Genomic DNA, 27,578 nt, shown 5'->3' with positions numbered 1-27,578 from the left:
AGAGTACAGGTCGCAATTTGGAAGATATTTCGATCAAATTTGGTACATATTATTTTTTTGGCTCAAGGACCAAGCCTATTGAAACTGGCTGAAATCGGTCCACTATTTCACCTAGCCCCCATACAAATGTACTCCCTAAATTGGACTTTATCGGTCATAAATGTTTAATTTATGAATGTATCTCCACAAATTCCGCTCCAAATAAGTTTTATATACAAAAAATTCATGTCACCAAATTTTGTTAGGATCGGTCCATAATTAGTCATAGCTCCCATATAGACCCGCTTCCGAAAATCACTTTAACGTGCATAAATCGCTTAAAAATGTTGGTAAACACACAAAATTCAACATAGTTAACTTTAATATAGACATAAATCACACGACCTAATTTCATGGTGATCGGTCCATAATTGGTCATAGCCCCCATATAACCCCACTTCCGAAAATCACTCAAAAATATAAATTATTGAAATTTTAAAAGAAAAATTTTTTTTGCTCTTTTACTTAGTGTAGGGTATTATATGGTCGGGCTTGACCGACCATACTTTCTTACTTGTTTTATTTTGGGAATTAGGAGTTATTTCACTGTATTGGGAGTTATTTCATTTTTGTTAGGTTCTACTTTGCAGCAGAACCCATAAATATCAAAAACTGGCTTCACTCAGAAAAGTTTTTTGCATTTGCGGACTTCGGCCGGGCGCTAAGGATTTCTCCTCTGGGGTGTATCAAAAACTGGCTTCGCTCAGAAAAGGTTTTTGCATTGTCGGCCTTCGGCCGGGCGCAAAGGTTTTCTCCTCTGGGGTGTATCAAAAACCGGCTTCGCTCATAGGCCCGCAATGCAAAAAATGTTTGGTAAGCGATGAATAATTTCATTTTTGTAGTTCCTTTTTTTAGATTACATAAATAAATTGCTTCGGATTGGGAATTATTTCATTGGGAGTTATTTCGCTTTTTTGGGAGTAGTATTTTTAAAATTATGAAACCGCCGATTATTGGGAGTAATTTCATTTTACCTTTTGGTAGTTATTTCATTTTTCAAGTTTGGGAATTATTTCATTTTTGATGGGAATTATTTCATAGGGAGTTATTTCATTTGGGAGCTATTTCACGGTACCAAAACTGTAATTTTAATTGAAAAATATGTATCTTTGCAAAAACTCAATAAAAAGCAATTTTTGTTACATTTTTCAAAAAAGTATTCCATGAATTTTTTAATAGTCAAAAGTTATATATATTTTTGAAAAATAGACAAAATTGTGTCTATTTATGTGGCAAATTAATTAGGGAGAACTTAACAAATCGCAGAGAATTTACGCTTCTCCCAAGGAATCCTAATGATCAATTAAACAAGTAAGAGAGCTATAATTGGCTGTGCCGAATCTTATATACCCTTCACCAAATTATACTTCAAAATACAAATTTTAAATTTATTTTTTTTTTCAAAAGTTGTTTTTTTAATTTTTTTGGAAAAAAAATTTTTCGATTAGTTATTTTTTTAAACTTAAATTTTTTTTTTAAATTTAAAATTTTTTTTTTGTTTTTAAATTTTTTTTTTTTTGAAAACAAAATTCGGGTTAAAAAATATTTTTTCCGATTTTGACCCATTGTAGGTCCAACTTACTATGGTCTTATATACGTCGTTGCAAAGGTCTATCATTAGATATCCATATTGTCTATATTATTAACTTAGTAATCCAGATATAGGTCAAAAATCGAGGTTGTCCTGGTTTTTCCCTCGTATCTCAGCCATTTGTGGACCGTTTTTGCTGATTATAAATAGGAAACTTCTCGAAAGCATGTCTGACAGAATTATTGATGATTTGGATCCCGAAGATATCCGGCGTCTTCAGAAAATTGATTTCAACAGAAAGGCTTAATCAACTCCGTTATCTATAAAGATCCAGAATATATATACTTTATAGAGTCGGAAAATGATATTGTGGAAATTACAAACGGAATGACAAACTTGTATATACTAGGGTATTCGAATTATTCGATTTTTCTCTTATTCGAATAAAACGAATAATTCGAATAAGAGATTTTAACTTGTTCGAATAATTCGATCACACGTTTAAAATTAATCGAATTATTCGAATAATTAAAATTTTTTTTAAAAAGTTTTGATGTCGGTATTTTAATATTTTATTGTTAAAGAAAAGCAAAAAACAAGTAAGGAAGTATGGTCGGTCAAGCCCGACCATATAATACCCTACACTAAGTAAAAGAGCAAAAATATTTTTCTTTTAAAATATCAATAATTTATATTTTTGAGTGATTTTCGGAAGTGGGCCTTATATGGGGGCTATGACCAATTATGGACCGATCACCATGAAATTAGGTCGTGTGATTTATGTCTATATTAAAGTTAAGTATGTTGAATTTCGTGTGTGTACCAACATTTTTAAGCGATTTATGCACGTTAAAGTGATTTTCGGAAGCGGGTCTATATGAGAGCTATGACTAATTATGGACCGATTTTAACAAAATTTGGTGACATGAATTTTGTGTACATAAAACTTATTTGGAGCGGAATTTGTGGAGATACATATATAAATTAAACATTTATGACCGATAAAGTCCAATTTCGGGAGGATATTTGTATGGGCGCTTGGTGAAATAGTGGACCGATTTCAGCCAGTTTCAATAGGCTTGGTCCTTGAGCCGAAAAAATAATATGTACCAAATTTCATCGAAATATCTTCAAAATTGCGACCTGTACTCTGCGCACAAGGTTTACATGGACAGCCAACCAGTCAGACGGACGGACGGACGGACATCGTTTAATCGACTCAGAAAGTGATTCTAAGTCGATCCACTTTAAGGTGGGTGTTAGACTAATATTTTTGGGCGTTACAAACATCTGCACAAACGCATTATACCTTCCCCACTATGGTGGTGTAGGGCATAATAACGTTAAAGTTAACAATTCAAGTATGGATAATGTTAAAAAACATTCAAAAACAAAGTCCATCATTAAATTTTCAACAGAAATATTCTGATCAGATTAACTCCCAAACAATCTACAAAACAATTGACTAGCAAACCTATTGGTTTCCGTTTTGGAGCTATGCTTTAAAAAAATTGAGCTAGTTGGACAAGATCATGATCATTCAAATACAATATTAACGTATTAAGAACTTTGTTATGTCGTTCATTAATTCGGGTTTTAAATTGAATAACTAATTCTTTAGTAAATTAATTATTCACTTTTTCTAAATTATTTATAACAAATTGTATTTTACATCAAGCTCTATCAACGTTGCCGAATCGTTGCTTAATAAAGTGGTCTTGGGGAATTACACAATAAAGGGAATCTGTCCAAAGTTTGATATCATTGTCAGTGAACTTGGCTAATTTGAAGTCAGGCAGTGCATGATTGATGCATTTACAAATACGTAAAAAGTGTATTACCATGTTAGACAAAGATGTTCAACGTTGTTCAAAATCATGTGTAAGACGAACTCCATGCTTTTCTTGCAACAAAACGTTAGTTTGCCATATTTGTGCTTATCATTCGTATGCGGATAATACCATCATTTATATACATATAATTTAAGATAATGGCCTTTATATCAATGTAATCATTATAAATGTCATCCTCAATATGACTTTCGACGACCGTTTCAAAATCACATTCTCCGTAACATTCAACTCCCCTTTAATCTAAGTTAAAATTTTGATTATTAATTGCGATGCTTCTAATATTTCGCCAGCTAAATAACAAATATTTTATTCCGTACCTTTTATTTTCATTGGTTCAAGACCTAAGTTAAAAGTTTTGAAAGATTTGTTTCTAGAATTGTAACTTCTTGCAGTAATATTTATATATTTATAGAAGTAGCTATCAGAACACTCATCTACAGTGATCGAAAGTCCCTTTGTCTTTGGTTATTTGTCGAATTTCAGAATCAATACGATTTTTGTGAGTCTTTATTACTTATTTAAATTTGAAATTATGAAAAATTTTACGCAATTTAATAAATTTAAATATATATGAACATTTATTCGTTTCATTCGATTATTCTACATAAAATTTTTCGAATTATTCGTTATTCGAAAATGCCCATTTTTAAATTGTTCGAAGAATTACTCGTAAGAAATTATTCGATTAATCGAACGATCATTAGTCGAATGGTATAAAAACCATTTTACACTAAATGAGAGCAAGAATATTGGCTATAATATAAATTATATTTCACTTTATTCTGAAGACCCAATATTCTTAATGTTGTCCCGTACAATTAAAGGTTTTAATAACTTTTTATTTTATTTCAATTATTCTTCTTCAATTAACAAATTCAAATACCGAACTATTATCGGTCTCCTCCAATAAACTACTCGGAGCAGCATTATTCTCCACATCAGCCACATCTTCTGAGGATTTTAAACGCATTTTCAAAAATTTGTCTCGACGTTGTTGGATTCTCTTTAAAAATGAAACCTCCGGAGCCATGTTGATCTCTCTGACAATGATGGCTGCTTTTTTGGCCTTCCTGAGGTTCACATAGCGTTGCCTAAAATTCCGGCAACCCATAAAAATTAAACGTATTAAATCATAAATGTCTTCTAGAATACGTTTGGTTAAAGCATAAATCATATGGATAAGAGATAGAATACTGAAGCCGAGAAATAGAGCCAGAGTACCGCCAAAGGATACTGAAAAAAAGATTAAACATTTTAAAGTACTTGTATGGGTAAAGTAGTCACATTAGGCAAATAATTGACATATGAGGAAATATTTAAAATTAAAAAAAATAAAATTTTTATTTGATTCATATCAAATATTTGAATGACTAAATAACGTGAAATACATGTTTAATTGTTAAATATTTTGACAAATTATTTGCCTACTGTGACCTAATCTTAAATAAGTTTGCTTTTACATACAGCAAGTTTACTTGAAGCAAGTCTTTCCGATTCCCTTTTAAACTTGAAGAGACTTGCCTCTCTCTCCTATAAACTCAGACTTGCGTCAAGAAAACTTGCCCTGTGTAAAACTTTTTACAGTAAAAGCAGTTTAATAAACTAAAAATCTATTAAAATTTACCCAATAAATCTTCAAAACTAAACACCACGTCACGTCGGAAACGTACTTTAGGCGATATTAAGTCCCAACGAAAACTTGAGGTAACAACATCCGATTTTCCAGCATCGTCCATGTTACTAACACCCCAAGAACTCTTCTTGACAGTTTGCAAAGTATATTCCATTTCAATGCAAGTATTGGGGCACTTACAAATATGTAATGCCCAAACGGGCCACTTGAAGTCGAGCAGGCATTCAAAACCAGAGGGATTACAAGACCGACCATCTATGATGGGGAAATAAAAAAAGTTTTACTTAAGAAATTATTTGTGTCAATTAATATTTTACTTAATTTTTCTGGTAAATACAAACATGAAAGTTTTAAAGTTTTATATGAATGAAATCTTAATTGAAAAATATAAAAACTTTAATAGAGGCACTACTCACCCACAAATGTATAAAAGAAGGGCACACAATCGCACATTTCCACCGCCATCATGGCTCGACATTTTGCCAAACATAAAGTTTTGCTATAAATCTAAAAATTTTAATATAGTATAATTCTTAAATTTTCTAAAACAAATATTGAACTTTCCAACCTTTAGGTCGGACGTTTCCTCGTCATTGAAAACACACTTTCTCTGCTCAAAACTAAGATCGCGTAAATTGGGGGATTCTCTAAGACGTTGAAAAAAAAATATTTTCATTATGAATAAAGCCTCAAATCATTAGGAAATTATATTGTAGTACTATAACACCACATTATTCTGCTACAGAATAGTTTCTATTTTTGATGGTTGCGACATTACAAGTTCCAATTATATCATTAGAGGATCCACAGTGGGGGAGAATCAAAAAAAAATAGGCTGGTTCGATCGGGATAAATTTTGAAAATATTTTTAGGTAAACAAAATTAAAATTTTTTTTTTGAAATTTTTTCTTTTCGAAATTGTGTTTTAATTATTTTTAAAATTTTTTTTTCCAATTTTTTAAATTTTTTTTTTTAATTTTTAAAAAATTTTTTTTTGGAAAAATAATTTATGACAAAAAAAATTTTTGATGAAAAAAAAATTCGGGTTAAAAAATATTTTTCCCGATTTTTACCCATTGTAGGTCCAACTTACTATAGCTTTATATACGTCGTTGCAATGGACTTTAAAATATCTATCATTAGAATCCATATTGTCTATATTAATGACTTAGTAATCCAGATATAGATAAAAAATGGGCCAAAAATCGAGGTTTTTCCGGTTTTATCCTTATATCTCAGTCATTTGTGGGCCGATTTTGTCGATTTTAAATATTGATGTATGAATCATGTATGTTAGTTATTTGGGGGCTACGGAAAGTTGATTTCAACATACAGACGGACATGGCTATATCTACTTCACTATCTATAACGATCCAGAATATATATTCTTTGTGGGGTCGCAAATGAAAAATGTAGAAATTACAAACGGAATGACAAACTTGTTTGCCACTCATGGCGAAGGATATAAAAATTAGTTCGGAATAAATATGAATCATATTGTTCCTAATATTAACAATCCCATTAAAATTTTGATACAAATTTTAGTTTTAGACACTCAATAAATTGTAATGAAATCTTTATTGTAAATTTGTCATTCTAAATAACAAAGTGCAAAAAAAAACTTGTCTAAAGGTCAAAGGGAATCCAGCAAATCCTAAAAATTTTAGCGAAAATACCAAAAATGGTAATATTTACAATTTTTCTCATAGGGTCCACATTTCCTTTAGGGCTGGGAAAATACTTTGGTATTAAATAGGATACACATCAATGTTTCTAAAGCTGCTTTCCGTTTTCTAATCCCAGCTTTGGGATTTTAGAACATCTGGGCCAAAGTTGAAATTTTGATAAAAAAAATAGGTCAAATTCAGAAGGACGTAGGGCGACATATTCGAAAATTAGGACATGTTTTTATACCAAAATGTTCTCCGTAAAGATACCTTATAGAAAAATATAATATTGTTATATGTATGTTCTTAAAGAAAGTTTTCTTTTTATTAAAAAAAAAGAGTTAAGTCACCTTTTGGCCCAAAAAAATAGCTAATATCTATTATTTTTTTAATTTTTAAATTAAATCGTTTATTTTTTGTGATCTATAATTGATATTGCTCTGGAATATCTTGTATACTATTGGTAATTTAGTTGTCTAGCTAAACAAAAAAATCGAGTCCATTCGGTCAAAAGTACGACCTATATTTTTAACAAGTAAAAGAGCTATATTCGGCAGTGCCGAATCTTGTATACCCTTCACCAATTTATACTTCAAATTAAATATTAAATATTTTTAGGTAAACAAATTTTTTTTTCCAAATTAGTTTTTTTAATTTTTTTCCGAAAACAAATTTTTCGATTTGTTTTTTTAAATTTTAATTTTTTTAATTTTTTTTAAATTTGAAATTTTTTTTTAATATTTAGCGAAAGAAAACTTTTGTGAAAAAAAAATCGGGTTAAAAAATATTTTTTCCGATTTTGACCCATTGTTGGTCCAACTTACTATGGTTTTATATACGTCGTTGCAAAGGTCTTTGAAATATCTATCATTAGATATCTATATTGTCTATATTAATGACTTAATAATCCAGATATAGGTCAAAAATCTAGGTTGTCCTGGTTTTTTCCTTATATTTCAGCCATTTGTGGACCGAACGAGCCGGAACGATATATAAATCGTGTATGTAAGTTATTTGGGGGCTTCGGAAAGTTGATTTCCACAGACGGGCATGGCTTAATCGACTCCGCTAGTAATAAGGATCCAGTATATATATACTGTTACAAAATTGTACTTGAATTCAAATATAACGATTTTAACGGCTGATTTAACAGTAGCCTAATGCTTTCAAATAGCAGTACAGTAATAGCAAACTGTAACATATCTGTGGGCATTATTAACATTGAATAAAAGCTTTCAGTTGACCATTGATCGTAAGTTGGCAACGCTGTTTGCTGCGACCGTATATTCGAATTCGAATATTCAGTTAAAGAACATTATAGAAAGTACACCACATATGGCGCATGTATTAGAAAGCTCTAGACAGTTAAAGAGCAATCTAGAGTGCAGATGGCAGACAAGGTGGTGGTAGTTCTACAAAAACAACAAATGGTCTTAACAAATGTCAAAAAACAGAAATTAAAAATTAAACAAATATGTATTAAAACTAAATATAGTGTAGATAATTGAATAGTGAGGGCTTTACATATTTATGCAAAATATAAATACAGTGAGTGTCACTCAAAATCGTACAACATATTTTTTTTTTAAATATTATGAAATTATACAGGAAATAATAGGTGATTATATAAAAAATTAAAAGTAATTTTATTAATTGGAACAAAAATATGTATTTCAACAAAAAAGTTTACAAAACCTCAATTCGTTAAAAAAATATTGATGAAAATTAACGAACATCACAAAATTCATATTTCACTTAAATTCGTACAATTATATTAAATTATAATTAAAACTTTAAAAATTAAAAAAAATGTTAATATTAAATAATCCTAATACTGTGTAGGGTATAATTTGCTATTTTTTAGTGCCTTTTACGATTTTAAATGAAGCGTTGATATTCTGGGCACTGACAGTGTTACCCAATTTTGTTATTTGTAGATAAGCGCAATTAAAATTATACCCAATTTTCTGATAGGTAATAGCGCACACAATATAAAAATAGCATTTTAAAATATTTCCAAAACATCAACTTTCTAAAACTAATGAATAAAATTTGACTACGATGATGTACGATTTTAAGTGACATTCACTGTACATATTTTGTTAATTAGCATATAATATATAGATATTGAAGTATAAAAACAAGCTTTGACAAGTGTTAGAACCAAACAGCTGATTGACTGACTCCACCTTGTATAAATTCGCCTTGATGGCAGTGTTATAAATAGTGGCAGAGGTTGCAGTCAGTAGTGAGTTTATCAGAGACGCTTTTCGAATAAACATCAACTGAGTGCCTTAAAGTGTGCTGTATTTTCAAGTGAATTCGTGTACATAATAAAGTGTGTCTGTATTTCTGCGAATTTATAAACGTGTATAAAAAACATTGAGTGACTATTTAATTCTGCTGTTGTACATTTTAAATAAATAAAGAGTTGTTACAATTTTCAAACTACTAAACGGCTTTTATTTGCAATCAAAAGTATCCGGTTTATTTAAAGGAAATAAACAAACGTTTTGAAAAGGTTAAAACGTAACAATACTTTATAGGGTCGGAAAATTATATTGTGGAAATTACAAACGGAATGACAAACTGAAAAAACTCGGAAATTATAAGAGATATGTAAATAGCACAAGCAAGCATGTTTTTTCAAAAAATGGCACGTGTTTAAAAATTGTTCATGTCGAAGGTACCCTACTTTGAGCCCTCATATCGCCGCCCCTGAAGCATTTATAGGGCCCATTTTAATAACATAAATTTGAATAGTCCTTGGCTACGCTCACGTCAAATTTCAGATTTATTCCCATTCCAATTTTGATTCTGCCCCTCTGTGGGATCTGATGTAGTTAGAACTAATTATTTTAAAGCAAGTTCTAAAAATTTTCTCATAAATATAAATAAAAATTTACTTACATTGTTTCCAAAACCTTATAAGAAGCAATAACTTCATCAGATTTCTGTAAAGCTATAACACTGCCATCCGTAGAAGATATTTCGAAAGGTGAATGAACATCTATCTAAGAAATTCAAACACCATTAAGTATCATTTTACGAACTAAAAATGTATCTTCTGATACGATAATAATCAAAATTTTACTTTTAATTACAAACTCACCACTCCCGTACTTTCCAGCAGATCAATTTTAATAAAACACTGTTGTTTGCCAAATTTGCATTTTAAAGGTTTCTTCAAATCTTCAAAGGCTTGAAAACTAAATCTGAAACTAAAAGATAATATATAAAGTTAATACTTCAATGAGCAATCAAAATTTAAAAAAAAAAAACTTACTTTGCTCCCAAAACTTCACCTATAGCGGAATTCATAATATAACACGAACCCCTTTCCGTCATTGCCGTAGTCACCGAAACTTCAAAATTACCCTCAAACGTGTTTATAATCTGTTCAAATGGTTTATCTATAGCCTGAATAATATCAAATAAATCCACATCATCGAATCTTTCATCCTCAGCAAATTTTGCCAAATCAGCATAATTGGTAGCAGTGGCATTAACCACAGCATATAAAAAGTCCATGAAATAAAAATAGTCCTCGTCAACTATGGAGACATTCCAATTGTCCAGTATGTATTCGTTGGCCTTGTAAGAATCGATGTGATCGTAATAGCACAATGTTATGGCCGGCATAAAACCTACCCAATCGCGATAATTACGATCAACTGAAATCACTGTTGGCGAATTAATGTAACGATAAATTTGAAATTTCGTTATAAAAAGGGCTCCATAGATGGCGACAACAAATGTTAAGAACCAGAATATCCTAAAATGGATTTAAATAACATGAAGACTTTAAGTTTGTAGTGATGGACTAGGGAATGTGCTGACTGCATCACTTGTGAAACTTTCGTGACTTTTCAGTTCAATGTCAGCTGCCAATAATACAGAAAAACGTATGGTTTATTCATACAACTACAATTCAGTACTATCGAGTACTTTTGTACAGCTGACATTTGTCAAAAGAATAAGAAAATCAGGATGCCTTCAGATTTATATATGAACAGAGTCCAGGGGCCAAATTACCGCATTCGATATCGAGTAAAATTTTAATTTTCTTATTTGAGATTATGGCATCCGATATCGACCAATAAATTTAGTACATTTTATCATAATTTCGATATCGAAATCATTTTTCTATACAATAGCTCATTCGATCACGAATGCGGTAATTTGGCCTCAGGTTAGAAACCATTAATCTTTCTATTACCTTTCCAAATTATGTAAACTCCGATTAAACATCAACTTCAATGCCAATATTCCAGTCTCATCTCCCACGTTCCTCAGAAAACTGCCCATTCTTCTGGACCAAAAGTTCACCGTTGATTTTATAACAAACCATAGAGTTTTAAAGATTATTTTCATAAAATACACAATAAATTTTAAAACTCTGGTTAATTTTTGATAAAACGTTTTTAGTAATTTGCGTATGTCGTACATTGCTTAAGAAAGTCTGGAATTCAACTAAAAGCCACAATTATTCAGATTTATTATTTCACCTAGCGCCTTTTATTAGATTTCTCTTTGTGATAAATAAAATAAAAGAATATCCTTTTAGAGTAATGTGTAATAGTTATAAGTTTTATTACTAATTGATTTTATTGTTTAATTTTTTTTGGTAATTTGTACTAAATTTTGTATTTATTGTTAACAATACTAATTGTTTCAGGCTTTTTTGTCTGCTTCGCCTCAAATGGTGGTGGTTGGTGTTTGATTAACTGGCATTAGTAGCAGTTCTTTCTTCAATCGAAACAGCACCCAGGTCAATTTGTATCAGGAATATTACATAAGTAGATAAAGCACTGATAATCTAGAAATGGAGAATTTTAGAGAAACATCAATAAAAATAAGTTATTTAAGTTATTTAAAAAAAAAAAAAACTTCGCTTTTTATCACAGATAGTTTTTTGCTTCAATCGAGCATTACATTGGTTTGGGTGTAGTGATAACTGTTCGTGAGCTGGACCATTACCCATATTATCCATGTTTGAAACATGACGTTTACCAGATTGAATGTCCGATAACAAGCGAACTAGTACTAATATTAAAAATAAAACTAACAAACTAAAGAGTGAGTCAGAAAAAACTTATACATACTATTACAGCCAAAACTATTCATTGGTCGCAGAAATTATTATTTTTTAATCACGTTAGCTTTTAAAAATATGTCAAATATTATCTTTTCTAAATCATTAAAGCTGCCCACACACGGGTGATTTGTAAGTGCGATTTGTTCGTGTTCAACTTGTTAATGGGGCTGTGCGCGCACAAAATCACAATTAATTGAAAATTTTCAATCACAAATCAGGCGAACAAATCATTCCGTGTGTAGCCAGCTTAAATCCGGAGGTCCACACCACGCGTTTTACGCTTTCTCGCATTCTACGCGGCTGTCAAAAAAGTAGAATCAATGTATTTTTACGATGCAAGTTACAAGTACAAAAGCGTAGAATGCCTTGACGCGTAGAATGCTTAAAGTAGATCTACTTTCTACTTTTATAAGCGTCACTAGCGGCGCACGAACATGTCAGCTGATTTTGACAATTTATATTCTTTTTTAATGTGTATTTTTAAATTTTAATAAATTAAAACAAGTTTAATGGTGAAAAAATAAATAAAAGCTACAGAAAACCCGAAGTTTTTTTAATAATAAAACAAAAAAATTGACGCTTAAAAGGCATTGCATGTAACTTGAAGCGTAGAGTGCGAAGTAGGTATGAAAAGCACTCAATGCTGTGACGCGAAGACGCGTAGTGTGGACCTCCAGCTTAATAACTGTTAATTTCAGCAAAATGGACAGCGAAAAGAAAGTATGTGAAAAAACAATTTTCAAAAAAATACAATATGAATTGAAGGTTCATCGTCAAACTGTTTCAAAAGTCATTAAAAAGTATAAGAATGAATTGAACATTGAAAGAAAATCTGGATCAGGAAGGAAAAAAGGTCTAACAGATATTGGTAAGGCAAAATAAGTCGTACAAGTCTTTTGGATAGCACCGAACACTTCTATCAGAAAAGCAGCTCGTGAAGTTATATGCTCTTATTCTTGTGTGTGCAGTGTCAAAGCTAATGCAGGGTTAAAGGCCTATAAAGTTCCGAAAGTTCCAGTTTTACCTTTATTAAAACAGCACAGAAAGAATTCATATTTCTGGCCCGATTTGACATCATGCCACCAATGAAAAAAGGCCCTTTAGTGGTATTCAAACAATAATGTCAATGTTGTACCACGGTAGGCAAATCCAACCAAATGTCCAGACCTTCGGCCTGTGGTTAGGTATTGGGCTCTTGTAAATCCTTGAAAAATCATATAAATTATGGAATATCACAATATTAAGATTATTAATATTATTATTAGTTAGTTTCACGCACTACGACCCATAGAATCTTTTGTGCAGTCTTAAAGTTTCATCATAACAGATTTAGGCTGCGTATGAAGCAAATTAATCTATTCGATGAAAGATCATTACATCCCCCGGTGCCATAAAGGCCTTTACGAGCCATTTTGTTCTGCGTATTGCCAGCATTGGGCAGTGGCATAGAATATATTCAGATGTTTCAGCTTGAAGTTAACAAAACATACACTGTTCATTCGCAACATTACCTTAAATAAATTGGTGATTCCTAAAGCCACAGTGTCCGATGAATAATCCAGTAAGTATTCTCAATTCACCCTTTCCGAGCGATAGCAACAATTGGACATAGTAATGAACCTTTTAAACTGCCTAAGTCCTGGTAAATTACCCTAAATTTTTTTTGATGTCGGTCCGGGACTGTGGTTGGGTTACCTAGTCCGAATGATTTTGGTAAAAAACTCAAATCCAGGATGCGTCTGACTCACATTGAGCGGCATCCTGGTCTGCGTCTGACTCCTGTGGAGCGGCAGTGTCTTTTTTCTTACCTATGATAGAGGTATAAACTGACCCATGAAATGTCAAATAAGAAAGACGGCCCTATGTCCTTGGTCGAGGGTGCTAAAATCTCCAAGGGTAACGTGAGTACTCATGCGGAAGCCACAGGTCTGAGTGCCACTGGAGCTACTGTGACTGCGACGAATCAGACGAATACCCCGGGTCTGGTAGTCGGTGATGCTACTGGGGTTAACAACAAACCGAACAGTTTTTTGACAAGACAGGAAGGAGTGACTTTGGACGACAGTGACGACAACCTCTCAGGTCTGAAAGGGTTAAACCTTTATGAGACTGATGAGGATGACTTACTCATGGTGTCCCCCGAGCCGCTAAAAGCGTAGGAAGACGTACACAATCCGGAGGCCCATGGCCCTGCAAAGGGAGACACAGAACAGAAAATCAAGAAACAGGACTCAGAACAGGACGAACGGAAAAGGTTGGCGGGCTACAAACGCCCTCTCCGGTATGTCAGGATGTTGGACTCACGAGATCCCGCGTCTTTGACCACCAGGGCAAAGCGTTTACGGCGTAAACATACCTACCACATACAGAAGTATGAGGCTATGCTAAATACTACTGTTGTGGAGGTCAGGCCAGTCAAGACTACGACCGAACCAAACCAGAGCAGGCTGGACCTTTTGATGTCTATTCGATTACCCGATACCTGCACGGTTTTCCAGGCAGAGAATTATGCCATCGATATAGCCGCAAGAAGAATCCGGGAACTGAATCTCGAAAATTCGACTATACATATCTACTTAGACAGCCTTGCATCAATCAAGGCTCTTAACTCCAGCGTGATCAGGTCGAAATGTCTTCTCAATTGTATCAAATCACTGGCACAACTGACACAACATCACGTCGAGTTGATATGGGTTCCAGGACACGAGGGCATCCGGGGAAATTAAGTATCTGATGAGTGCGCAACCAACGGGTTGTCCCTGGACGTATCTCTAACGCAAAGGGATATTCACACTCCCCTGGTGACAGTATCGAGATTGATAGATGAATGGGCTTTGAGCGAGACGGAACTCAGGTGGTCAAATATCATCACTTGTAGAATATCCAGAATGATATGGCCCAATCTGACAGAGGCTAGAACTAGGACTCTTTTGTCTCTTAGCAGGAATTCGATCAGGCTTCTTACGGGTATAATTACTGGGCACTGTATGATTGGACATATGTCGGAACGTATGGGTTACCCACGTTATAGCTACTGTAGAAGTTGTTTAGATGAAGAGGAGGAGGAATCGGTACAGCACCTTCTATGTGAATGCCCAGCCTTACAAGAGCATAGACTACTACATCTTGGTAGAGCTCTTTTCCATGATCTGGACTGTCTCAGAAATGTGTCACTAGTAAATATGATCAGATTTATTAGAAGTACCGGTTGGTTCCCACGGGGACCACAAGAATCACATAGTCAACGAAATTAGGGAGGGAAACTATTCTCATTTTATGTACGAATTTTCAGCATAAGGGAATAGTATTTCTAAGGGTATCACAATGGGCTACAAGGCCTCCGAGTGATCTCGCTAAATTGCGAGCAACCCACGTAACCTAACCTTGACACGGATAACAAAATCATATTTTTCCTCTCCATACGAAGTGAATCTCTCTAACATACATATTTGGTAAAAGGTTATGTTTTTGAAAACCTAAATTACGACATATTAAAGTTTCCATTGTATTGTCAATCACTATACATATGTATATATCTAAATTATAATTATAACTACTTACCGAAAGTATGAATGTCAAATCCAGATCAAATATATCACATACCGACACCGTATGTTTACGTACCATTAATTGTAACAGAAATCCGCTTATATTCCTTTCCATATCTAAAGCTTCCACAGGCAAACTATTCAGAATATAAATAGTATGACACTTCTGAAATAGTCGATTTAGATTAAGTGAGATACAAACATCACAACAATAACTGAAATCTCTAGAGAGAAAATATGTATTATACTCTATATAAAATATATTTTTAAAAATGAAGGAACTATAAAATTTACTAAAAATTCGGCGAAAACATATTATAAATAGATTTTTTTAAAAAATATTTTCTAAAAGAACTTTTGATAGTTTATAAAACCGATATTTTTATAAAACTACCAAACGTTCGACTTCTATTTAGGCTTATTGTAGTCGCTATTTTACTTACCTCTTTAATTATAGCATTATTCGAGCATAAAACAAAAATAATATTAAACGTATGCAGCACGAGACGAGCAAATTTCAATAAAAACACCAACATTTTACGCACATCTGGACTATCGAAATATTTATAGACCGCAAAATATTGTATGGACAAAATCATAAATGAATTAACAAAATTCAATATTAAAACTAAACGAAATATATCAGTTACTTCACGCCTTAACTGATCCAAACTTGAACTGATCTCGGTAAGGGTTATAAAAATATCATTGTACTTTAAAGACTTTCTAATATTAAAAGTAAAAAATTCTTGTTTATACCAAAGTGAACTAGAAAGATGAGTAATATTTAAACTGGAAGAATTGGGAGGAATTGAGAACTCGTGAAAGCTTTCTAAAATGGTATTCGAATAAGAATTCGAAAGAGATATGACACGTAAGGTCAACCAATAGAGACATAAATTTGTACTAATCAACATATTGGGCAAATGGAAGGCACAAACTAATTGCATAACGTAGATAGTAAAGCCATGATTGTTGACCACATTAATTAAAATACAAAATAAATAAAATGAAAAAAGTAGAAATGTTAGCAATAAAACTTCTTTTTTGAGTTGGCGATATATCGGTGTAGGAGGTCGTATCTCAGAGCCACGGCAAAGTTTCAATTGTTCATAGATACTGACTATATGTTCGTAAATTTTAAGAAATTTCGTTCGATTAACAAAACTGATGAAATAAATGGGCACGGGTAACATTGAATTAAATATCAATTCACTTAAATAAAATCCTTTTTCAATGGTTGTAAACGATTCCGGTAAACTTTGGGTCTGTTGACCACACATTACCCATATTAGCAGTAACAAAAGTGAGCACCAGATTTGCTGCAATCGAGTCAAAATTTTCGATGTTCCCATAATTGGTACTACTCCCAGAAATTGCAATATAATGCGTAGAACTTTCAAAATATTTAGCAATGAATTTCTGTCTCTGACGTTTGATTGCAGTTCATTTTGTTGATTGTATTTGCGTTGATGTATTCGTACGGCCATTTTTAAAAGAGCACTTCAACCGGAACGCTTGTCGATACTCAACTGGCCCAGGAAATGGAACAGTGTTATTTAGTTTTAATATCTGTTTGTGGTATTTAATTAGCATGTGTTTAATAATTAATTAATTTTTGTTGTGAATTATTAATTATTTATAATGTTTATTGATTGTTTCAAAGAATTTTGTATCCTTTTGGTGTTGATTAATTACATATTTTAATTGGTACAGATTTATGTAGGAATATTAAAAAATCACACAACTTCATTTTGAATATACATATTCAATAAATTTAATCTACTGAAATGATTATAACGGCCATAGAATAAACGGATAGAACGGGAGGAGAGAATTACGGCAATCTTTAATAAACCTTGTGTTAAATTTAAATTTATGTACATATATACAAACTACATATTCTGAAAACCTTTCCTTCCTTCTCAGTCGATATTCCAAGCATTGATGGCAAGTAAATAGTAATTTTCATTGACATCTATTATAACCGGCTTTTTTGGTAAGGTCGGTTTCGGTTTTTTTGAAAAGCTCACATTTCGAATATCGAAGAAACCGGGGGTTTCTCCTCGAATAGCCAGTGAGTTTTAGGGCCATTATTACAACTTGCCGTTATAGTTAATGGTAACTTTAACCTTCGCTTTACCAAAGGTTTTTTATGTACGTGGTCTACCAATTCATTACAATTTATAAAAACTTCTTATCTTAAAGCTTCGTATCTTATAATTTCAATAAAACACAGAGATAAAATCGAAATTTTTTATTCGTTTGAAAGGAATATCGATGGAATATAACATCGTGCAAATATTCGGCCCAGCTTTGCTGGGTTTTGCGCATCCGAAATGTAAAATTTTCCATGACTCTGGCTGAATTTGATCGATGACATGGATTATGTTGGCTTTGAGAGCCAATGTGGTTGTGGCGACTTAAGAAAACCTCACAAGAAAAAGTCTAACGAGATCGCACATCACCTCCACGTGAGATGTGGCATGAGCTTCGTGACACGTAGCGCCGTCCTGTTGAAATCACATATCGTTGGTGTCCATATCATTTAATTAAGGACAAAAGAAGTTGGTAATCTTCGACCTATAGCGCTCGCCGTTGACACTGGCCAGGTCATCTTCGTTTTCAAAGAAATATGAACCAAAATCCTATGTATATCCGATTCCAGTCATAGTATCTTTCATGATATAAATTGGACCCATGTCTTTCCCGGAAAAGCAGAGATCCAGTATATTTCCCTTCGGCCATCTTATAAGTGATTCATCCATTCTATCTCGACCTTTTTAAATATTCTTTGGTAAATTGTATACGAACAGTACGTTGTTTTAACCTTTAACCTTTTATTTGCCCTGTGAATAACTGTAAGAGAACTAATTTCCAATATCAGGTTATTGATAACTTCCCGTAAAACTACTCCAAGGCAAAATAATTTAATAGCAAGAGAATTGAAGAAATTTTCATAATTTAAAAAGATCGAGACAGAAATGGAATACTTTTCTTTGTTGATAATTATATCCCAATACAATTTAAGAGGCAGTGATTGGACATTTGTGAGACGGCCAAAGGGAAAGAGACTTGAAGACCAAGAATTGGAGGCATTACACCATGAAGATTGTTGTCGAACTCAACAAGAGCCTGCAAAATCATTGGAACTACTCAAGCAGCAATTTCAAAACGTTTGCGAGCAGCAGAATACATCCAAAAGCAGGGAAATTCCGAGATACTTTGAAAGACGATTTTGCATGTACGAAATTATGCTTGAAAGAAAATTATTTTTGCACCGAATCATCACTTGCGATCAGAAATTCTACCATTATAGTTTTGTCCGTTAATATCACTGTTGAAGCTATCGGAAGGAAGATGGCGATGTGTATAAATAGTGGCAGAGTCGGTAGTCAGTTTATCATAGGCGCTGTTAGAGTTAACATCAACTGCATTCTTGTACATTATAAAGTGTAATTTAAGTGTGTGTATTACTGTGAATTTGTATAAAAACATTGAGTGACTATTTAAACAGTTGTTACAATTTTAAACTACTAAACTGCTTTTATTAGCAATCAAAAGTTCCGGTTTATTTAAAGGAAATAAACCACCGTTTTAAAAGGTAAAAACGTAACAATATGTTGCCAGAAAGATAGGAAAAGGTCATTGTTAACAATGGTCAATATTTATATTGTAAAAATTGGAAATGCATTTAAATAGATGTAGTTATAATCTGTACCGAATTTTATTTCCAAAAAGATATAAATGTCAAAAATCTATAGAAAAATAGTTGAATTATTATATCAAGTTTCACCAAAAAAAATTGCATACAAAAAATAGTATGTTTTTTTTTGGTTTTTTAGGATTGCGGTTTGGACTATTGTGTAACATGATATAATAGTTCAACTTTTTTTCTTTATGAGTTCGCAATTGAAAACTGTCTAAATTACAAACAGAATGAACAACTTACCACTCATGATAAAATTCGGCTTAACCAGTTCTTTAGCCTGTTGCATGAGATTCAATTAATTAACCATGAAGCTCAATTACAAAGGGTTAAACGTACCTGTACTCCTACTTACAATTAACCATTCTATGCCCTCGTTAACTCACAACAAACTTCAACTTCCTTATTAAACATCCCCTACAACTAATTTATAATTAATTACAATTCACCAATTATAAAAACATTTATTAAACCAAGTGTTAAAATAAAAACCCCAAACAGCATTCAACACCTAATTCACAACGATTTTAAGAACGAGTCATTTAATAGTCTGATACTGGAGGAACAACATGAAGTTATTCAAAAAAACGCCTAACAAATCGAATCCCTTAAATTTTATAGTCAAAGTACAAAATGACAAAGAGCAAAAGGGACAGCAAATGGAAAAACAATTGTATAAAATCAGCAAAGATTTCCTAATAATATCCCAGCTTTTCATAAGTGCTCCCATGGGTATACACAAGCCGAGAAGTAATATACAAAGAAAGGACCTAATACTTTATCGGCTGCATGTGATCTGGTGTTTAAGTATTTATACCTTTCTGGCCTTTTGCGTTTACGATGAGTATACCTTATCGAATATTGAATTGCCCACCATACAGAAGCCTCTATATTTCAGTGAATACTTGGTGTATCTTATCCACTTATTGGAGTTAATACGCATTATTAACTTTCGCCGTGAAATGTATTGGAAATTTCAAATGTTCATACTAGATTTAGATCGTACATTGCTCGAAATGAAAATACGAATTAATTATGGCGATATAAGGAGATTTTTACGCCAACATATGGCTTTGATCGTACTTCATTTCATTGCTACCATTATAATCGGTTATTTCTACAATGATGGTAAAATTTTGAATTTCCTTCGCACCAATACCGTCTACATATTACCGAATGTCATCATCCACATCTCGCTAGTTCAATATTATGCCCTGCTTTTCGTCGTCTATAAACGTGGCGAGAAATTATATTTTCTTTTAGAGAAACTTTTGAATACATCCAGTTCTAACGAGGTCTGGAAGTTTCGCCATCAGTTACATTTAATTCGTAGTTTGTTTGCAAAATTGGAGGAATTCACCAAAAGTGTTAATGATCATTTCTCGATTTCTATACTTCTGGTGTACTTTGGTTCGTTTATCAATTTGAGTGTAAATGTATTTTTGTTGTATAAATACTTGAATTCATGGGGTACTTCGAATCCCGCTTGGACCATTTACTCATTTGCGTGGGCTTTTATGCATGTTGGAAAAATGTTTTTGATTTTGTATTACAATCAAAATATACAGAATATGGTGAATAATTTCAGGTTTTAGTGAAACTTTATATATTTTCCTGTATATTATCCTTTTTAAGATTGACTAATTCCCGAAAACTATTTTTATTTGTTAATTAATTCTTTGCTATCTTTTTATAATTTTAGAAAAGTAAGGCTACAGTATTGCTGAGCTCATTGAAGTTCAAACATCAGACAGTTGAAACCACGGTAAGTATTGAACTGTAACCCTGACAATCATATATAGAATTTCTCGTAAAATTCTAACTGATCGTATTAAACATTCCATTTTTTGGCCGACTTTTTTTAATTTTAAAATTTTTGGAAAACGGATGGACTTTTAGATGGACGAACTCAAGATTTCAAAGGAATTTTAGTGCACAAATTTTAATTCAATTACATATATAACCACATATTTTTTTATATTACAGATACGCCTTTTTATACTACAACTAATGTCTGATACCCGAAGCAATTTTGTATGTGGCATAGCAGCTTTAAATATGAATTTTATAACATCGGTTAGTATTATCTTTTATTTACTGTTCAAATTGTTTGTTAATTAAAATTGTTTTATTTTTATAGGTTTTGGTGGCCATATCAGCATTATTTATATTTCTCGTACAGTACGATATAACCTATGAGGCCTTAACGAAAACTCATAATTCTGGTAGACCAAATACATAATATTAGAAATAAATGAAAACTATACACAAATTGTGTTTCAAATTAATGTATACTGCACAAATACTTAAAGGTTAATAATAGAGATGTAATGAAAATGCAATGAGATGTAGAAAATTCAAATACTTTTTTGCGAATTAAAAAATTAATTTAAATTTTTACAAAATATTTAATTTTAAAAACAAATTTTCTACCCCATAAAGTATACATATATATATATTCTGGATCGTTATAGATAGCAGAGTCCATATTGCATGTCAGTCTGTCTGTCGAAATCAACTTTCCGAAGTCCCCAAATAACCTACATACATAATTTATATATCAAAATATCTGCTACAGTTCTGATTCGGTTCGGTTGCTATTTAAATTTGGAAAAATCCGTCCACAAATGGCTGAGATATAAAAAAAACACCACGACTACATCGATGTTTGATCTATGTATATCTGGATTACTAAATCATTTTTTAAATTTTTATCTTCAAGTATCCTTTGGTGAATATTATATAAGATATAGCTCCTCTTACTTGTTTATAAATCAAAATAATAATATCATAACTGCTTTATATTCTAAACCCTCAAGTTTACAAATTATTTCTAATTCAATACCAATACAAAGCCCGATTTCGAAACTAAATATAACTTTGTCTATACATATTGTTACGTTTTAACCTTTTCAAAACGTTAGTTTATTTCCTTTAAATAAACCGGATACTTTTGATTGCAAATAAAAGCCGTTTAGTAGTTTGAAAATTGTAAAAACTCTTTATTTATTTAAAAATGTACAACAACAACATAATTAAATAGTCACTCAATGTTTTTTTATACACGTTTGCAAATTCGCAGAAATACATACACAATTTATAATGTACACGAATTTACTTGAAAAACACAACACACTTTAAGGCACTCAGTTGATGTTTATTCGAAAAGCGTCTCTGATAAACTCACTAACGACTGCAACCTCTGCCACTATTTATAACACTGCCATCTGCACTCTATATTGCTCTTTAACTGCCAAAGTTCGAATATTCTAGATCATACGCCATCTCTGGTGTACTTTCTACAATGTTCTTTAACTGAATATTCGAATTCAAACAGCGTTGCCAACTTACGATCAATGGTCAACTGAAAGCTTTTATTTAATAATGCCCACAGATATGTTACAGTTTGCTATTACAGCACTGTTATTTGAAAGCATTATGCTACTTTTAAATCAGCCCTTAGCTCACTTAGCTCACCCCTAGCATCGATTATAGGTTAATTAACAGCTGTTTTAATATCACTGGTTTTCATAACAATCAGCATTTGTATATATTAATATGACGTAATTGTATTTTCAAAGCAGTTATGTTATTTATTAGTGTTGGCAATCATGTCTTTATTTAGCGGGTAATAAGTATGTGCAAAAAACGTTACAAATTACCTATATTCTTATTATGGAAAATATTACCGATAAATTAATTTAATTTTACAAAAGTTAGTAGAAAGATTTAGGTTCATATATAACTCATCTTGAAAAAGTTTCAAGAGTTTAGTTTTTTACATACGAGTTGTTGGGCAAGTCTCTTGCCCAACAACAAAATAGCATGCAAAATTTTCGTCTCCTTAACCCGACATTACCTCTGGATTCTACAAACACAAGAGAATTGCGCAACTAAATTGCCTAGTGAGAAAGGGGTCTAAAAAACAAAACTCTTGAAACTTCTCGTATATAAAAAACTAAACTCTTGAAACTTTTTCAAGATGAGTTATATATGAACCTAAATCTTTCTACTAACTTTTGTAAGGATCGATCCCCTATATACAAAATTTGGCAATGCCGAATAAAACACTCTTATTTGTTTAATTTAATTAGTATTTAGTAGGATAAGTTGGCGACAAAGAAATTAATTTGGCTCTGAGACCAAATTATAAGTTACTCTAATTTTTGAAAAATCTATTTCAATCTATATGTCACGTCAGATGGAAATGCCCATATGGAGCAAAATTAAAAATAGTTGAAGAAATGAATATTGATAAAATTATCAACCTGGCAACGCTCAAATAAACAAAAGCTTAGAAAATAGACTCGGCAACTCTGGCACAGCATTGTATTTTCTCAAAAGAGGGAGAGAAAAACACCGGTCAGCTGAGACAGATTACAATTATAACCGCAAACTACATAAAATCAAAAGGCGACAAAAATGCAAAATTTTTAAACAAAATAACCAACAAAGTTTTAAAAAGAAACAAAATTATCAGGCAAAATTTAAAATTTGCCAAGAAAAACTTACACAATCTTAGCAATACTCTAAAGAGAATTAGATAAAATATACAAACTTTAATAGTTAAACATGTCGGATTGTGGTCAGCAACAAGGCGTTGATTCTCAATGCATAGACAATTTATGTAAACACAGAGTCGTCAGCAGTTACGGCGCCAATTGTAATCAATTTGGCATTCGTATTTCTTTGTTCGTGTTGTTAACGTCGGACGGTATTTGATAAGTGCAGTTTTTATTAATTTAACATTTGCAAGTAAACAAAAAAATCGATACACAAAAACTGAGGTGGTGGCGTCAATTAGACATACATAAATTTAAGGGTAATGCCCCATAATCAAAACAATTTGGCAGTTCTTTTAATAATATACATATAAAACATTAATTTTAGATTTTTTTGCAGACAAGATTTTCGTCACATTTGTATATAAAGAAGGTATCGGCATAGTCGACCTTGATTATTAACAGTGATACGAGACTAGAAAACAGTCATCAAATCAAATAACCAGCTGTTCCGTAAAAGATAAGGTGAAAAAGTTGTTTTTCACAAATAAGCACATTCAGAGACGCATATAAAAGTTGTAATTAAAATGGCTACATACTCGGGTGACGTAAAATTGGACGATCAAATACAATTATGGCTAAAATGGGACCGCAATGAAAACACCATAAATGAAATTAAACAAATGATTGAGACTAAAGATTGGGAACAATTGCGTAAACGATTATTGGAACGTTTGGCCTTTGGTACGGCCGGTTTGCGTGGATGTATGCGTGCCGGTTTTGATTCCATGAATGATTTGGTCATTGTTCAAACTGCCCAGGGATTGTGTGAGTATGTTAAGCAACAATACAAGCCTGAAGAATATGAACGTGGCATTGTATTTGGTTATGATGGCCGTTACAATAGCAAACGTTTCGCCGAACTTTCCTCAACCATATTTATACAGAGTGGCATTAAAGTTTATCTCTATACTCGTATGGTGGCTACGCCTTTTGTTCCTTTTGCTATATTACAAAAGAAGTGTTTGGCTGGTGTCATGGTGACCGCTTCGCACAATCCCAAAGAGGACAATGGCTATAAGGTGTACTGGGGCAATGGTGCTCAGATCATTACGCCCCACGACAAGGGTATACAACAGTCTATACTCGATAATTTAGAACCAAAAGATTCCTCTTGGAATACAGATATTTTAAAGGGCTCGGCTCTTTTAGAAGATCCCTATGCAGAAATGTACACAGCCTACTACACAACCTTGAAGGCAAATATACCAGCAAAGTTCATGGAAATCAATGAGAAACAAAAATCTTTGGGTAAATTAAAGTTCGTTTATACAGCCATGCACGGTGTGGGTTGGCCCTATGTCGATAAGGCTTTCAAAGAGGCCAATTTGCCAGAAATTTTACCCGTAGAAGAGCAAAAGGAGGCTGATCCTGAATTTCCAACAGTCAAATTTCCAAATCCTGAAGAGGGTAAAAGCTCTTTAGAATTATCGATTAAACTAGCCGAAGCTGAAGGGGTGACAACCATTTTGGCCAATGACCCAGATGCCGACCGTCTGGCATGTGCGGAGAAGGATCCAAAAACTGGACAATGGAAGGTGAGTAAAGAAAATGAGCAATTTTGCAATGCGATCGTCTTGTCTTCTAGATAGAGCTTGTGCAGAAACAGAAAATTGTGTGATTTTATATCGTATTTATCAAGAATTACCGAATATTTGGATTAGTCCAAAAAATGGGACTTAATGCCAGTATTCGTTCAAAATTTGGCCGAATACCGTAATACTGAAATACTAGCAGACCAAATAAAATATTTGTTTATAATTTCTAGGTTTTCAATGGCAATGAACTTGGCGCACTTATAGGATGGTGGTCTGTTGAAAATTACAAAACTCTTCATCCCGATGTGAATTTATCTGACTGCTATCTCTTGGCCAGCACTGTTAGTTCCAAAATTTTACGCTCAATGGGCCACATGGATGGTTATAATTTTGAGGAAACTCTTACCGGCTTCAAGTGGATGGGCAATCGTGGCATTGAGCTAATGAACGAAGGAAAACAAGTTTTGTTTGCATTCGAAGAAGCTATAGGCTTTATGTTTTCCACAGCTGTACTCGATAAAGATGGCGTAAGTGCGGCCACACATCTAGCCACCATGGCTTGCTACATCAAAGAAACTCAGGACATAAATCTAACACAGAAATTAAATGAGATTTATGAAAAATATGGCTACCATTGCACAAATTGTTCGTATCTATTTTGTGATAAAGCTCCTGTTATTAACCGAATATTTGAACGTTTGCGTAACTTCCAAGATGGCAAACCTAATACGTATCCCCAGTCTATACTCAATGGTGAGTTTGCCATTAAAACTGTCAGAGATTTGACAACTGGTGTCGATACAGCGCAGGCAGATGGTAAAGCGCGTCTACCTGTGAGTGCCAGTTCACAAATGATAACATTTACTTTTGAAAATGGCCTAGTTATTACTTTGCGCACAAGTGGCACCGAACCAAAGATTAAATATTATGCCGAATTGTGTGCAAAGCCAGAAGAAAAAGATTGGCAGTCCTTAAGAGAAACTTTAGATCGTATGGTTAGTGCGATTGTTGAGGAATTCCTACAGCCTACAGTAAATGATTTAAAACCTAAAACAGATTGAATTCTATGTTGAATTTAGTTAATAAGTAAAAGTAAACACTTCTATTTTCGTCTAAGTTATTTGTATGTAATAATTTGTGTAGTATCTTTTTTATAATAGAAATTTTATAATTGTCTTTGTTGCTTGTATATGTGTATATAATAAAATGCGACGAAACACATTCCTATTTAATGTGTGTTATACCTATAAATATTTAAACAATTTTGCGTCTTAACATATTTCATATTTATGCACATTTCTTTCTTTTTTGTGATAAACAATCTAGAAATTTTTATAAACATAATAAATTTTCTCGAAACTTAAGTTTTTGAGATATGATGTTATTTTACCACATGAGCGTTATTAACATTTAGTAGATTTTAATATATTGACGAATTTACTAATGTTAATGCACATTAATTTAAATAAACTCATTTTTTTATAAAATACTACTCGTATATAAAGTTTTACAAATATAATTGTAAACATTTTTTTTAATTAAATTTGCCATGGAAATTTAAAAATTTGAATGAATAAATAAATATTCCACTTTCTTTTTTCAGGGTATATATTTATAGTATCATATGCCAAAACATATTTTCTTGTAAGAATTGTTTCTTATAATGTATTAACATATGTAATAAAATAAATTTACTGCTTCAAAATATAAATATTAACAATTTAGTTTTTTTTATTAAGTGAACCGCAGTATTTACTAAGTTATCAATGTGCTGTTTTTCTATAGCGAACGAGTACTTTGAGTGGAAATTTAACATGCGTTTTGTTATTGTAACAAAAACTAAATACATGTCAAACACATAAATATCGATTTTTGGTATAAAATATGAGTGATCACAGATTAAGCTTGTTTTCCTTAAAATCGCAGTATTTGCGAAGTTATTAACGATTTAAAATATTTGAGTTTTTAATACTAAAAATCGATTTTTGGTATGAAATATGAGTGATCACAGATTGAGCTTGTTTTCTCTAAAATCGCAGTATTTACAAAGTTATTAAAGATTTAAAATATTTGAGTTTTTTATACTAAAAATCGATGTTTGGTATAAAATATGAGTGATCACAGATTGAGCTTATTTCCCTAAAATCGCAGTATTTACAAAGTTATAAACGATTTAAAATATTTGAGTTTTTTATACTAAAAATCGATTTTTGGTATAAAATATGAGTGATCACAGATTGAGCTTGTTTTCCATGAAATCGCAGTATTTACAAAGTTATTAACGATTTAAAATATTTGAGTTTTTTATACTAAATATCGATTATTGGTATAAAATATGAGTGATCACAGATTGAGCTTGTTTTCCTTAAATCCGCAGTATTTACAAAGTTATCAACGATT

The 27,578-nt window shown here is 32.2% G+C and overlaps 4 protein-coding genes across 5 annotated transcripts; 2 read left to right on the top strand and 2 right to left on the bottom strand.

Annotated features, from left to right (window-relative positions):
- Nucleotides 1–4,285: 4,285 nt before the first annotated feature.
- On the bottom strand, nt 4,286–11,031 carry ppk3 (pickpocket 3). The gene is made up of 8 exons (XM_065512886.1): nt 10,943–11,031; nt 10,010–10,498; nt 9,836–9,932; nt 9,634–9,737; nt 5,625–5,703; nt 5,473–5,563; nt 5,048–5,311; nt 4,286–4,656 (listed from the first exon to the last, which is right to left on the bottom strand). Exons 1-8 carry the CDS (start codon nt 11,029–11,031, stop codon nt 4,286–4,288), a joined length of 1,584 nt encoding a protein of 527 aa, XP_065368958.1.
- A 415-nt stretch (nt 11,032–11,446) lies between these two features.
- Gr59e (Gustatory receptor 59e) lies at nt 11,447–16,859 on the bottom strand. Its single transcript, XM_065512885.1, has 3 exons — nt 15,813–16,859; nt 15,383–15,535; nt 11,447–11,542 (listed from the first exon to the last, which is right to left on the bottom strand). The coding sequence occupies exons 1-3, from the start codon at nt 16,857–16,859 to the stop codon at nt 11,447–11,449; spliced, it is 1,296 nt and encodes a 431-aa protein (XP_065368957.1).
- A 2,788-nt stretch (nt 16,860–19,647) lies between these two features.
- Nucleotides 19,648–21,320, top strand: Gr59f (Gustatory receptor 59f). Its single transcript, XM_065512884.1, has 4 exons — nt 19,648–20,652; nt 20,781–20,843; nt 21,065–21,154; nt 21,219–21,320. Exons 1-4 carry the CDS (start codon nt 19,648–19,650, stop codon nt 21,318–21,320), a joined length of 1,260 nt encoding a protein of 419 aa, XP_065368956.1.
- Nucleotides 21,321–23,748: 2,428 nt separating this feature from the next.
- Pgm2a (phosphoglucomutase 2) lies at nt 23,749–26,898 on the top strand. Of its 2 annotated transcripts, none has more exons than XM_065511046.1 (3): nt 23,749–23,900; nt 23,969–25,178; nt 25,409–26,898. In XM_065511046.1, the coding sequence occupies exons 2-3, from the start codon at nt 24,168–24,170 to the stop codon at nt 26,237–26,239; spliced, it is 1,842 nt and encodes a 613-aa protein (XP_065367118.1). In that variant the 5' UTR covers nt 23,749–23,900; nt 23,969–24,167; the 3' UTR covers nt 26,240–26,898. The 2 variants fall into 2 exon arrangements, with proteins under 2 accessions (XP_065367118.1, XP_065367119.1); XM_065511047.1 differs by having other exon boundaries at nt 23,754–23,900; nt 23,981–25,178.
- The last annotated feature ends 680 nt before the right edge of the window (nt 26,899–27,578 follow it).

Source organism: Calliphora vicina, chromosome 5, assembly GCF_958450345.1.
Source record: "Calliphora vicina chromosome 5, idCalVici1.1, whole genome shotgun sequence".
Taxonomy (NCBI): Eukaryota; Metazoa; Arthropoda; class Insecta; order Diptera; family Calliphoridae; genus Calliphora; species Calliphora vicina.
This window is presented reverse-complemented; position numbering and strand designations above follow the sequence as displayed.

Bases quoted from the DNA above. Each gene is read 5' to 3' on its own strand.
- ppk3 (XM_065512886.1), bottom strand. From the start codon at position 11,031: ATGGGCAGTTTTCTGAGGAACGTGGGAGATGAGACTGGAATATTGGCA. The intron at 9,738-9,835 runs GTGAGTTTGTAA...TGAATTTCTTAG, and splicing joins TGCTGGAAAGTACGGGAGTG to ATAGATGTTCATTCACCTTT. The intron at 5,312-5,472 runs GTGAGTAGTGCC...TCCCCATCATAG, and splicing joins CTTCTTTTATACATTTGTGG to ATGGTCGGTCTTGTAATCCC.
- Gr59f (XM_065512884.1), top strand. From the start codon at position 19,648: ATGAAGTTATTCAAAAAAACGCCTAACAAATCGAATCCCTTAAATTTT. The intron at 20,653-20,780 runs GTGAATAATTTC...TTATAATTTTAG, and splicing joins ATCAAAATATACAGAATATG to AAAAGTAAGGCTACAGTATT. The intron at 21,155-21,218 runs GTTAGTATTATC...TTATTTTTATAG, and splicing joins ATATGAATTTTATAACATCG to GTTTTGGTGGCCATATCAGC.
- Pgm2a (XM_065511046.1), top strand. From the start codon at position 24,168: ATGGCTACATACTCGGGTGACGTAAAATTGGACGATCAAATACAATTA. The intron at 25,179-25,408 runs GTGAGTAAAGAA...TATAATTTCTAG, and splicing joins CAAAAACTGGACAATGGAAG to GTTTTCAATGGCAATGAACT.
- Gr59e (XM_065512885.1), bottom strand. From the start codon at position 16,859: ATGGCCGTACGAATACATCAACGCAAATACAATCAACAAAATGAACTG. The intron at 15,536-15,812 runs GTAAGTAAAATA...CGACTATTTCAG, and splicing joins ATAATGCTATAATTAAAGAG to AAGTGTCATACTATTTATAT. The intron at 11,543-15,382 runs GTAAGTAGTTAT...CTCCATTTCTAG, and splicing joins ATTTGACATTCATACTTTCG to ATTATCAGTGCTTTATCTAC.